General features: G+C 35.9%; 1 protein-coding gene and 1 non-coding gene across 2 annotated transcripts; both read right to left on the reverse strand.

Moving 5' to 3' along the window:
• Positions 1-3699: 3699 nt before the first annotated feature.
• On the reverse strand, positions 3700-5371 carry LOC107808040 (trihelix transcription factor ASIL2-like). The gene has a single exon (XM_016632522.2). The coding sequence runs from the start codon at positions 5013-5015 to the stop codon at positions 3885-3887; it is 1131 nt and encodes a 376-aa protein (XP_016488008.1). The 5' UTR covers positions 5016-5371; the 3' UTR covers positions 3700-3884.
• A 3112-nt stretch (positions 5372-8483) lies between these two features.
• TRNAA-UGC (transfer RNA alanine (anticodon UGC)) lies at positions 8484-8556 on the reverse strand. Its single transcript has one exon. It is a non-coding gene; the product is annotated as a tRNA-Ala (tRNA).
• Positions 8557-13382: the final 4826 nt, after the last annotated feature.

Below are 13382 nucleotides of genomic sequence, written 5' to 3' on the forward strand. Positions count from 1 at the left end.
ATTGCCGGACAGAGAGAAAATGGTTCAAGATGAACCAAGGTCCACCAATCAAAGTATGAATTTTATCCTTTTGAAATTTGGGAAGGAAAAAATCAGAGCCTAGATCAATTAAAGGAATGTTTTCAGTTGGCCTCCATTGGGCAAAAAGTTTTTGCCGAAGAAGTTGGTGTTCAACCTTTCTGCCAAAAACTTTGACAATAATAGCATGCTTCCATGGTGCATAAAGCCTTGTTTTTTCTTCGAGTGTTAATGAGATGAAGTTTGAAGGATCAGTAGGTGCCTCTGTTTCTTCATGGATGTCGAAACTAGGGGTAATAGAGGAGGTGGTGTTATTTAGGGAGGATATACTGTTATGTGAGAGAAGAGTATGGAGATAGGATTTTGCAGTGCAGTCTCCTGGGTGTGTATTGGGAGTAGGGGAGTCAATATTCATGGTAGTATAAGTAGAGATATCTGGTGGCTTAGGTGGTATGGAAGATGAAGATGCATATAGTTTAGGGTTCATAGTAGAGAGAAAAAAGTTCGTCTTTTTTTTGGGATCCTTAGGTAATTTGTCGTCTTTAATGACGTTTTCACTAGGACTAATGTAGACTTCCTACTTTCTAAACAAATATAATTTAAAAAATCAATCTATCGTTTTGAAACTTTCTATTATATATAGCCAAAATGTCTCTCTCAAAGAAACAACTTTGAGGAAAGAAAATGAATAACTTCAAATGTGAATATCGTCCATTCAAAATGGAAATTGATGTTGTAATATCACTAACATAATTGCGTTGAGTATGCATTTGCCCAGTGACTTCAAATTTATATGATCACATCATTGATCTTACAGAAGGCTTTGAATTTATGTTTATTTCACTTTTTTTTATTACGTATATTGTAGCATCATTTGTTTCTTCTTTTAGCAACTAGTGATTGAGGTCTCTCAAATCATCTCCAACCCAACACCATTTTTCACGCCAAACGCTATTTTGGTATAAGATTTGACATTTTTATGCTCCAACCCAACACTATTTTGGTATGTGAATAGTGTTACCCCAAATTTGGTGTAACACTATTCATCAACTCCATTACTATTAATTAATATTTTATTGTTATCTTTTATTATATAACATTTTTAATTTAACATATTATAAATTTTGTAATTACTTATACTTTTTATTTAATATTTTTATAATATTAATTTTACATTTTAATTTTGGTATATAATTTTTAAAATTGTTGACTTCTTTTATCCATTATTTGTTTTTGTTCTTGTCGAATAAATTCACTTCGTAATGCATTAGTAGAGCATTTATGGGAGCAACATACTAATCCTGGAAGTTGAATATATAGGTAGAAATTAAACTAAAATTTATCATAATGTAATATTTATTTAATTATATCTTATCAATAATTTCGCTTTTATTTGAATTATCCATTAATATGTATAATGTATAATGATTGCTTAAAATTTATATTATTTAAAAATTTATGATATAAAATAGTTCTATATTAAATGGTTATATAAGAAAGGAATATGTGAGATGAATATGTAAAAAAGAAAAAAAGGAATTGTTTTATGAAATAAAAAATAAATTGAAATAAAAGACAATAATATAATATAGAAGAGAGAGAAGAATATAAAAAGGATATCCTTTTTTGGTGTAAAAAATAATATAATGGGTTGGAATTAATTCGAACCATTTTGGTGTAAAAAAAATGGTGTAAGGGTTGGAGATGCCCTAACTTGGGTAATTGGTGTAGGCATTGCACAATAAATAAACAAGTTGTATAACAACAACGACCCAGTAAAATCCCATAAGTGGGGTTTGGGGAGGGTAATGTGTACGCATACCTTACCACTACCCCGAAAGAGTAGAGAAGTTGTTTCCGATAGACCCTCGGCTCCAGTAGACAAAAAGAGATAATATATCAGTACCATCAACAGAAACCATAGAAATAATAACATTATAAGAACCAGGAAATAGATGAAAAGCAAAAAGAATAACCAATAAATAAGGCGCGACGCTATAAAAATGGAAGAGTAGTGTGAACACAACATTAACCACTAGCAATTTAAGACAACATCTTATCAGACTAGTCTCACACCAGTAAGAAGTAGAAATATGCTCAACTAGCTCCTAACCAAGCGGTAAGATCAACAAAACCCAAAAAGAAAGGGCAAAGGTAGAATGAATTACCTTCGGTGTAAAGCAGCATTTGATTTTGGAAATATATATAATTAGTGTCCTGAACTCAACTTGAGAAAGATGTAGGCTAACATAGACTATGAGCTTAAATCTAGAACCTCTATAGACCTTGGCTTTGTTTTAAGGTTTTTAGAGCCCGTTTGGACATAAGAAATTTTTTCTTTTTTCCAATTTTTTTTTTACTTTTTTTCGAAACCAACGTTTGTTCATAAAATTTCCAATTTTCACTTGAAGATGCATTTTGGAATTTTTCGAAAATTTAAAAAACTTCAAAAAGCTGTATTTTCATAATTTTCACTCACAAAACTTCAAAAACAACCCAAAATTATATTCATGTCCAAACACAATTCTAAATTTCAAATACCATTTTCACTTGAAATTTTTTTTCACTTTTTTTTGGAATTTTACAGTTCTTATGTCCAAACGCACACTTATAGCGTGTTTGGTCAAGCTTCTTTTTGGCCAAAAGTGCTTTTTTTGGCCAAAAACACTTTTGGCCAAAAATTAAGGTGTTTGGCCAAGCTTTTGGAAGAAAAAAAATGCTTTTGAGGAGAAACAGAAACAGTTTTGGAGAAGCAGAAAAAAGTAGCTTCTCTCCAAAAGCATTTTTGAGGAAAATACACTTAGAAACAGTTTTTTAAAGTTTGGTCAAACACTAATTGCTGCTCAGAAGTGCTTTTCAAACTAATTAGTCAAACACAAACTGTTTCTCGCCAAAAGTACTTTTGAGAAAAGCACTTCTCGAAAGAAGCTGATTTTTGCAGCTTGGCCAAACGGGCTATTAGTTGCTGCCATTCTTGGTTTTGATGTGAAACAGTTGAATCTGATGACCGCAAGAATAAATTTTACCAAACTGCTCCTTAACCTGATATTTATCAACCGTGTCCAGTCTTCTGGCATTGCTTAAATACATACACTAAACTAATTTGCTGATCCAACTAACTTGAGGTGGATTTCCTCTTGATAGTTGCTAAGAGTTATGTGCTGATTATTTTCAGATATGCTTGGAAAAGTTAGGACAGTGAAGAGAAGATCATCAGTACTCAATGAAGATCAGCTTTTAGATGTATAGATTGCAGAAAGGAACATCTGCCTCAGTTTTACAATACACACACAGTGATTTTATCTTTCTATTACTGAAACAGTACGTGTTTTACTCGGTTCACAAATTAATACTATTAACTTGTTATTACTGATGTTGGAGGTGATAATTAACTAGACTAGCTTCTTCATTGATCAGTGCACTTTAAAGTAAACACCGTGGCATAAGAAAATTAAAGAAATAGCACCAGAAATTACGGTGACACGATGTAGAAACGAAATTGCAGCTGCATGAATCCAGTGGATGGAGCTAGGATTGACTTCTTGAATTAACATACACCATTAACAACATCCGTCGCAGCTTCACCTTTGTAAAAGTTGAAAGATTATTTTACTATACTTGCTATCCTTTCTATGATCATATAACATAGAAGAAAAGGCAAAAATGGAACGGGGCTGGAGCTTCGTTCAGCTAAATATACCTCAGTTAAGAAGTAATGAACTATATATATTCTACAACTTGGCTTTGAAATGAAGAGATAGTTTAGTAATAAAACTACCAAATTACAAATACAAATTCATGTCGGACACCAAGGCTGTGGATCTTTAACCTTCAAATTTCAGTCACAAACTAGACCTTAAATACTGCTATGAGCTATCACTACTATTATGGTTGTTGGCGGTGGTGGTATGATTGTTGCTACGGTGGTTGCTGTTCCCAACCCTCCTATGATTCTTCAGCTGTGAAAGCTCCAATTGTGTATTCATAAAAAACTGCATTCTCTGCAACTCCAGTTCTTTAGCAAACTTCATCCTTTGTTTCTCCATCTCCACCATTTGTTGTATCTTCGCGCTCTCTGCTTGTTCATAAGCTTCCCCGAATTTCAGAATCGCCCGTGTCAACTCCCTCACTGAATTCCCCCAATTTTTGCCCTTTCCACTAGCTTCTCCACTTCCTCCACGTGTCCCCTGCCTTGAGTTCATCAATTCCCTCTGAATCCTTGGCCTCTTTCTCTGGAAAGTTCCCGGTGGAAAACTATCAGTTGAATCAGGCGAAAGCTCCGGTTCCGACTCCGATTCCGACGTGTCTGAGTCCACGTGAGGCCTTTTCCGAAAGGGTTGCTTCTGCTTCTGTTGTTGTGATTGCAGCTGTTGATGTGGTCGAAGATGAGGAAGGGACCTAACTCCCATAGGAATACCCATAGGCACTTGCAATTTTTGATTACTTGAATATAAATTAGACGGTCCAACACCTCCGGCGGCGATGGTTGGATTGATCTTAGCCGTCGGACCAATCAACTGATCCAGCTTCTCAAAGAAAGGCCACTTGCTCGGACCTTGACCAGAAGCGATCTTAGACTTCTCCAGCTTGTATTTCTTCTTCACAGTATCAATTCGATTTTTGCACTGAATATCAGTTTTAGGTGTTTTTCTATAATCTTCACGGCTACTAACAATGTCGGCTACATCTTTCCAGTGCTTTTGCTTCAAATTACCTCTGCTCAACTCCAGGTACCGCTCACCCCAAGCGTCGATCAGTACACCCGTAGCGCCTTCACTCCAGCAATCCTCCCTTCCACCACCGCCACCTCCACCGCTTCCGCCGGACGTTCTAAGAGGTTGCGGTTGCTGTATTGGTAGAGCTAAAGTCAAGGTGTTCTGAGGAGGAGGCGCTGAGGCCACCGTCACCGTTATCCTCCCGTTAGATCGCGGCGATTCTGGAGATCGAGATCCAGAGCCACCGGACTGATGAGAGTGAGTTTCTTCATCGTGCTCCATAAATTCCGGTGCGCCGATCTGAGAGATTGTGACGAGGAATGTAAAGAGAGAAAGAGAGGAAGTTTTAGGGTAGGTGCGATTAGGGTTTCAGTTGACCGGCCGAATTTAATGACTGTTTTTTGGTTAGTATAAACTGAATTTGATAAAAGCAAAGTTTTAAAAGTTATTTTGGACATTTTATCGGTTGGACGGAAAAAACAGAGGTGGGTGTGACGGCGTCGGTCGTAGGGAACTGAAGGGAGTAGGACACGTGGAGGCTAGGCAAAGGCGGAAATTGGGTCCGACTACTTTTACGGGTTCAATAACGAGGAAATCCGTCACCGGCGTGATAATTCATTACTCATTACCGGCTTAAGTTTTTTCTTTTTATATTTAATTTGTAATAGATATTTTATTTTCACATGATTGCATAATTGACACAACATTTTTTTAAGTTTAAGTCATAATTAGAGGAACTGAAAGGAAAATTGAATATATATGTTCCTTTTAGAATAATAAATACTACATCTACTTAAATTTATGTGATCGTAGTTTCGTTTTAACCTTGTTAATAAAAGAACAACACTAGTGTAAATTTGAATTCATGTTAACTTATAACAACAACAACAACAACATACCTACTATATTCCTACAAGTGAGGTCTCAGAAGAATAATATGCGTGCAGACCTTACCTTTTATAAAGGTAGAAAGGTCGTTTCTGAAATACCCTCGGCTCAATAAACCAAAATTACAGCAATTATGACAAGGAACTATGAAAAATGAAATCGTAACAACAGCCAAAAAAATAAAATCGAAGCAAAAGAAACATCATGTAATAATATCAATCTAAAAAAAGAATACAGACGATAACACTAATAATATAGCTATGAAAGGAAGTACGCGTTTGGAAAGGAAATACGCTCGATAACTTACTAACCTACTACCCCAATTCTTGACCTCCACACTTTCCTAGGGTCATGTCTTCGGTAAGCTGAAGATGTGTCATGTCTTGTTTGATCACCTCTCCCTAATATTTCTTCAGCCTACCTCTATCTCTCTTAGCACCCACCATAGTCAACCTCTCACACCTACTCACTAGGGTATTTGTGCCTCTTCTCTTCCCGTACCCGAACCATCTCAGTCTCGCTTCCCGCATCTTGTCCACCACACATGCCACTCCTACCATGTCCCGAATATCTTCATTCATATTCCTAACCCTCCTAGTGTGCCTGCACATCCATAACATCATCCTCATTTCCACAACATTTAACTTTTGAACTTGAGAGTTCTTAATTGGCCAATACTATGCCCCATACAACGTGTTCGGTCTAACCACTACTCTTTAAAACTTCTTGGTGGCCCATTTTTGTCGCACAAAACACCGAATGCGAGCCTCCTCTTCATCCACCTCGCTCCAATACGATGTGTGATATCCTCATCAATCTTTTTATTTTCTTGGATTATAGACCCAAGTTATTTAAAACTTCCTCTCTTGGATACGACTTGTGTGTTCAGCCTCACATCAATGTCCACCTCCTGAGTCACGTCACTGAACTTGCACTCCATGTATTCTATTTTAGTCCTACTCAACTCGAAACCTTTAGACTCCATGGTTTGCCTCCAGACCTCTAGCCGAGCGTTAATACCACCTCACGTCTCGTTACTCAGTACTATGTCATCTATAAATAATATGCACCAAGGTACCATCACCAAGGCAAATAGGAACAAGCTAACCACTGGTCCCTGGTGTAACTCTATCTTTACGGGAAAGTGTCCCGAGTCTCTCCCACCGTTCTTACTAGTTCTTGGCTCCATCGTTCATATCTTTAATCGCCCTAGTATATGCGAGATGTACAACTCTAGCCTCCAAGCTTTTCCACATAACCATTCTTGGTACTTTGTCATGTGCCTTTTTCTAGATCGGTGAATACCATATGTAAGTCTTTCTTTCTCTTCCTATATTGTTCCACCAATCTTCTAACAAAGATGAATGACTTAAATTTAATTTAACTTAAACCTCCTAAATTACTCTTAATGATAAGTTTTTATATTCATACGAAATGTGATCACATATTTTAAATTATAAGTTCACAAAGCTAAAGTCCACAATGTTATGCCCTATTTAAAATGACAAGTTAGAAAAGTCTTTCTTTTTTCTTTAACTCATTTTATAGAATAAGAAAAAAAAAGAATTGGACATAAAATGAAAAATTATGAGCTTATTCCCTTTTGAGTTCCATAAAAGGAAAAAAAAAAGGAAAAGTAACAAAAGAATAAGCAAATGGACCTAAGTTGAATGTTTATGTTTTTTTCTCTAAGAAATATTAGGTATTTGTAGAGGTTTGATGGTGCTCACGAACTTTCAAAAGGAAAAAAGTACTACTGTCTGGTTAAGTTATGTTATGTTGCACAACTTTTTCAAGAAATATTTGCAAAAAATCTAAAACTTTTTCCAAAAAGTAATACGTAATTAATAGTTTAGCTGCTCTTGGATTGTTGGACGTACTCTCTATTTGCAAAAAAATGAGTATATTATAGGCAAAAGAATATTATCTTTATAATTTTGTCTATTATTTCAATTTTAACTTGAATTTTTTTTTGAAGTTGTTTGAGGAGTAATTCAAGTGAAATAATAAATATCACTCACAAAATCTTAACCTTTTTGAGGTGAAATTCATGCCCAAACTTCAAATAAATGGAGTTGAATTTTCAAATACTCTATTTCAGCTTTAATATCATTTGAATTGGTGCTTAAGTTCTGAAATCAAAGTAAGACTTAAAAATTGAGTTCAATCTGAATTCTGTAATTGGAAGAGATTCCTGTGAGATGTATTCCCGTTTTCCTCAAAAAAATTCATTGTCTTTTGTAGAAAAATTGGTATTATTAGGGGAGTACGTGGACCGGGTTGGTTCGGTTTTATTAAAACCAAACCAAACTAACTATATTGAGTGGGATTGGTTCGGTTTTGTCGGGTTTTTCGGATTTTTATGTTATGTGAATATTATTTCATTCTTACTTTGTTAAACTAACTATAAGTAAATATATGTTTAGTAAAAATTGAAAAACTTGACAAACCTAAGATCTATTAAAATATTTTTATGATAGAATTTTGTTAATAACACATGATAATTATTTTTTTAGTCGTCTGATAATAATTTTTCGTAAATGTATACTTACAAGGTTAAACGAATTTAATAATTAAACATAAAAATCAATATGATACCTAATTAATGATAAGTTCTATTTAATTTTAGATTATCGAATACCACTTCAAATTTGAAAAAGATATAAGAATTTAATAAATCTTGACATATGAACATGGAAGAACAAAGAAATTAAGGCATTTCAGTAACACTTGATAAGAAGGTGAACATATAACTCATTATTTAAGGTTAATAAAAATGGAGTACTTCATATTCTATTAAATATTACATTCCATAAGATTGAACTAAAATAATGCGTCATGGGATCGGTAAAAAAACATTTGTGGAGATGCGGGGGATCGAACCCCGTGCCTCTCGCATGCAAAGCGAGCGCTCTACCATTTGAGCTACATCCCCTGTCTATCTAACCTATCAGACAAATTATTCTCATCGGCTTACGTAGCATAGGAAACTGTCTCTTCTGTTTTGTGGATAGAGTATTTTGAATATATTGTATCGCTTTTTTATAGTTTAATAGTATTTTAACTTTTTAATTTAACGGTATTATAGTGTACAAATTGATAAGTCTACTAAAACTCCCTAAAAATCATGTCTAACAATCGTATAGCTGCTGTCTGGCTAACTTATTTTAATTATAATAACACTCTAAAACTAAACAATGACAAACAAAACTTTGACAAGTAATGATTTGCACAAAAGAATAAAAATGAAATCATGACCAAGTTGTTAATTATTGCATAAAAAGAAAGTGGTAGTGCATATAGTTCTACCGGAACACAAGAGTATTAAAGGAACCAAAAATATGTGATAGAGATGTATATCGTAAACGAGAAGAAAGAACATATACTATGATGAAGATAAAAGGGAAAGTGCATAAAACTTTGTGCAAAAAAATATGGCAAAGAGTAAATGTCACGACCCCAACTCTAAGGGCATAATGAGAAATTGGAATACTCGATATGTGGAATTGTCTTACGCTATAATGTACTCACATAAAATAGGTACCAAAAAAATTAGAGCCTCTAGTATTGTTAGTATTATCTTTTAGTCAATTAGTTGTATTAGGACTTTATTTGAACTATTCATGTAATTATCCTTTTCATATATTGTTGTAACTTTATCTTATATATATAAGTCTGGCAAGGTGAGCAAGACTCACACTTTGACGCTTCTCAGTTTATCAATCGCATCTTGGTATCAAGAGCCCTAAACGATCCCCTTCAATGGCTCCAGAAAATTCTTCTTCCTCTTCTGCTCAAACCGCCATGAATCAATCTTCTCTTGGCCTCCCCATCCCCCCCTCCCCCCCGACAGTTTCCAATATCAAAGATTTTGTTCCTATCGAATTGACATATGTCAATTACCTCACCTGGAAGAGAGTTTTTCTCACAGTCCTTAAAAGTAGCAACCTTCTTTCCTTAGTAGATGGAACCATACCATGTCCATTACCAGACCACGCTGATTTTAACCTATGGATTCAATGCGATGTTATTGCATTAAGTTGGATTAATGCAACACTTTCTTCTGTTGTTCTTGACACACTTTTGAACTATGCTTGTGAGACATCTAAACAGGCTTAGTACACCCTTGCATCACTATATTTGGATCAAGTCTCTTCCTCCGCCATTCACCTTAAGTCAAAATTCTAAAATTTCAAGAAAGGTTCCCTTTCTATGGAAGATTATCTTCAGCAACTTCACTCTATTGCCTGCTCTCTCAGGGCAATTGGTAAACCTCTGACTGATGATGATTTAGTCACTCAAGCTTTGCAAGGATTGTCTTCAATCTTATCGTATCTTTGTGTCTGGATTAAGTGCTACCGGCTCACTTCCTTATTTCATTGCATTACGACCACTACTTCTCACTGAAGAAGCTCATATTAATGCAAATGCTTCTGAAGAGTCAAATGCTCAAACTGTGTTGCTTGCGTCAACTCAAGCGAAGACCACTTCTAATTCATCATCTTCATTCAATGGAAATCAACCTACAAAAGGATACTTCCATGGACGAGGTCGTGGAAAAAATAACAAGGGACAATATGGTAGGGGTCGAGGATACCACAATTCTTCATGGTCTGGTTTCCAACATCAATCTCGGCCTCCTTCCCCTACTGGTGGTATTTTGGGTAGACCACCTTTCGTTCCTACTAAACAATGTCAAATTTGTTTTCATTAGAATTACACTGCGTTGGAGTACAGAAACATGTTCAACCATTCCTTTGTGGATAACAATATTCATAAACCATTTGCTCCAATGAATTTGAATGAGGTTCAACCAACAGTTTGGTACCCAGACTCTGAGGCATCTGCCCACATGACACATGATTCTTCTACTCTTACTTCTCACACTCCTTATTCTGGTCCTTCTCAAGTCATGGTTGGAGATGGTACTCTTCTTTCAATTAAATCTACTGGTTCATCTATCCTTCCAACAACTTCTAAGCCTCTTCTCTTAAAGAAAATTTTATATGTTCTGTCCCTTGCTAAAAATCTGCTTTCTATTCAACGCTTATGTGCTGATAATAATTGTCTTATTGAATTTACTAACTCTGGTTTTTTTGTCAAGGATTTGAAGACCAGAACATCGTTGCTCCACTGTAATAATTCTGGGTCTCTTTATCCTCTACGTGTCGCTCCATCTGCCTCCTCCATCTTTGGTCTCTTTGCTAAAGTCTTGCCTGCTTCTCTTTGGCACCAACGTTTGGGACATCCTGGCCGAGAGTCTCTTAGTTCATTAGTTTCTAGAAATTTAATTCGTAGTATTTCTTCCATCAACAATAATTCTTGTAATGTTTGCCATTTAGGCAAACAAACCAGAATGTCTTATCCTTTATCAAGTAGTAATGCAAATTTTCTGTTCGTTTTAATTCATTCAGATGTATGGCATGCTCCTATTGTCTCAAATTCGAGATATCGTTATTATATTTTGTTCCTCGATGATTACACTAAATTCTCTTGGGTCTACTTGATGCGCGAAAAATCTAAATCCTTTGACAAATTCAAAGAATTTTATGCAATAGTTAAAAATGTTTTCCACACCTCTATTTCTTATTTCCAGTTCGATGGAGGTGGGGAATACATTAACAAAAAATTTAGCTCATTGTTTATACAAAATGGCACAGTCCATCGTTTTTCTTGTCCTCACACTTCTGCTCAAAATGGTAGGGTCGGGCAAAAACATCGACATATTGTGAATGTCCTACAGTGTCTTATTTTTCAAGCATCTATGTCTTTTCAATTTTGGGCTGATGCTTGTTTATATGTTGTCTTCCTTATTAATGTTACTCCCCTTCCAGTGCTGCGTTTATAATCTCCGTTTGAACTACTCTATGGTCATGTGCCAAATTATAATCTAAGTTTCAACCACGATCAAAACATTGCTTATTTCTTGGTTCGTCGGATAAACACAAAGGATTTAAATGTTTGGCTCCTTGCTCAAATAGGATTATTATCTCTCGGCATGTCCATTTTGTTGAGGACTCATTCCAGTTTCAGACTCTATTTCCTACTCCTACTCCAAGTACCTCACCTAATTCTAAATATCCCATCCATATCACACGTCTTGGTAGAATTCCTCCCCTCTCCCCCCCCCCCGTTTCGCAACAACCAATTTCAAATAGGAAAAATCTTCTGCTTCCTCCAACTTTGCAGAGTCCTATTTTAAATGGGAACAATCATCCTACTTCACCTATTTTGTAGCATCACATTTCAAATAGGAGTCTTTAAACTCCTTTGAATCACAAGAATATTTCCAGCTTTTCTCCTTCTTCACCAAGCACTCCTTCTCTTTCCCATTCTCAATCACCTTTAGATCACATAACTTCTACTAATCAACCTATTCTATCCACTTCGAGTTGTTCCTCTCTCTCTCTCCTATTGCATGTGATTCTTCATCTCATGCACATTCTACGCCAACTCTTTCTTCACCCGACAATCTTCAAGTATCTCGCACACAATCAACAGTTGTATAACCTCAAACTCATCATATGACTACGCGCTCTAAAATAGGATCTCTCAAGCCACACATTCTTCCTTCCTTGATGGCTTCTACATGTCCCATTTTATCTGAACCATCCTTCTTTGCTCAAGCTTCTAAAGACACCCGTTGGATGCAAGCAATTAGTTTATAAATTCGATGCTCTCATTCAAAATAAAACTTGGACTTTGGTGCCTCTTTCTCCTAATGCAAATATTATTGGCAACAAATGGGTGTTTCGAATCAAAGTTTGTGCAAATGGCTCTGTTGAAAAATTTAAAGCTCGTCTAGTGGGTCAAGGTTTTTCGCAGCAGCCTGGAGTGGATTATTTTGAAACTTTTGCTCCTGTAGTAAAGCCTAGTACAGTGTGTTTGGTCTTATCCTTGGCTCTTCAGCGAAATTGGTTCATGCACCAACTTGATGTGTCAAATGCATTCCTTCATGGTGAGTTATCTAAGACTGTTTATATGCGTCAACCTAAGGGGTTTGGGTATCCAGATTATCCCCATTATGTCTACAAATTGCAACGTGCTCTATATGGTCTTAAACAATCTCCGAGGGTTTGGTTCCATCATCTTGCTCGTTTTCTTCTTGATCTCGGTTTTAAGCAATGTGCTTCGGACCAAAGCATGTTCATTTTTCACTCCGGGAATGAATGCATTATTCTTTTAATTTATGTGGATGATATAACTGTTTTTGGTTGTTCAAAGTCCTTAATATCACAATTATCTCTTCCATGAGTATAGAATTCTCAATGAAGGACTTAGGATAACTTCACTACTTTCTTGGCATTGAGTTAAAACATAACTCTTTGGGACTTCTCTTACTGCAACGTCGTTACATTACTTCAATTATGCATCGCTTTAAATTGGAAACATGTAAACCAATGCTTACTCCGCTTCATAGTAAGCTTGATTGGAATTCCACTTCTTCTCCTTTGCTTGAAGATCCTTCTATCTATCGTCAAATGGTTGGAAGTCTACAATACTTGTCCTTTACTAGGCCAGATATTCAATTTGTTGTCAACCTTGCTTCTCAATTCCTTCACCAGCCGAGACAATTGCATTTTTAGGCGGTAAAACGGATTTTTCGGTATCTTAGTGGCACCATCGATTGAGGCTTACAGTTGTATAAAAATTCTCCCTCGGCACTTACTGTTTTCTCTGACTCGGATTGGGCTGGTTGTTCAGCCACTAGGTGGTCTACAACTGGATTCTGCATTTTTCTTGGCTCCAACCTCATCTCTT

Source organism: Nicotiana tabacum, chromosome 6 (assembly GCF_000715075.1).
Source record: "Nicotiana tabacum cultivar K326 chromosome 6, ASM71507v2, whole genome shotgun sequence".
Classification (NCBI taxonomy): domain Eukaryota; kingdom Viridiplantae; phylum Streptophyta; class Magnoliopsida; order Solanales; family Solanaceae; genus Nicotiana; species Nicotiana tabacum.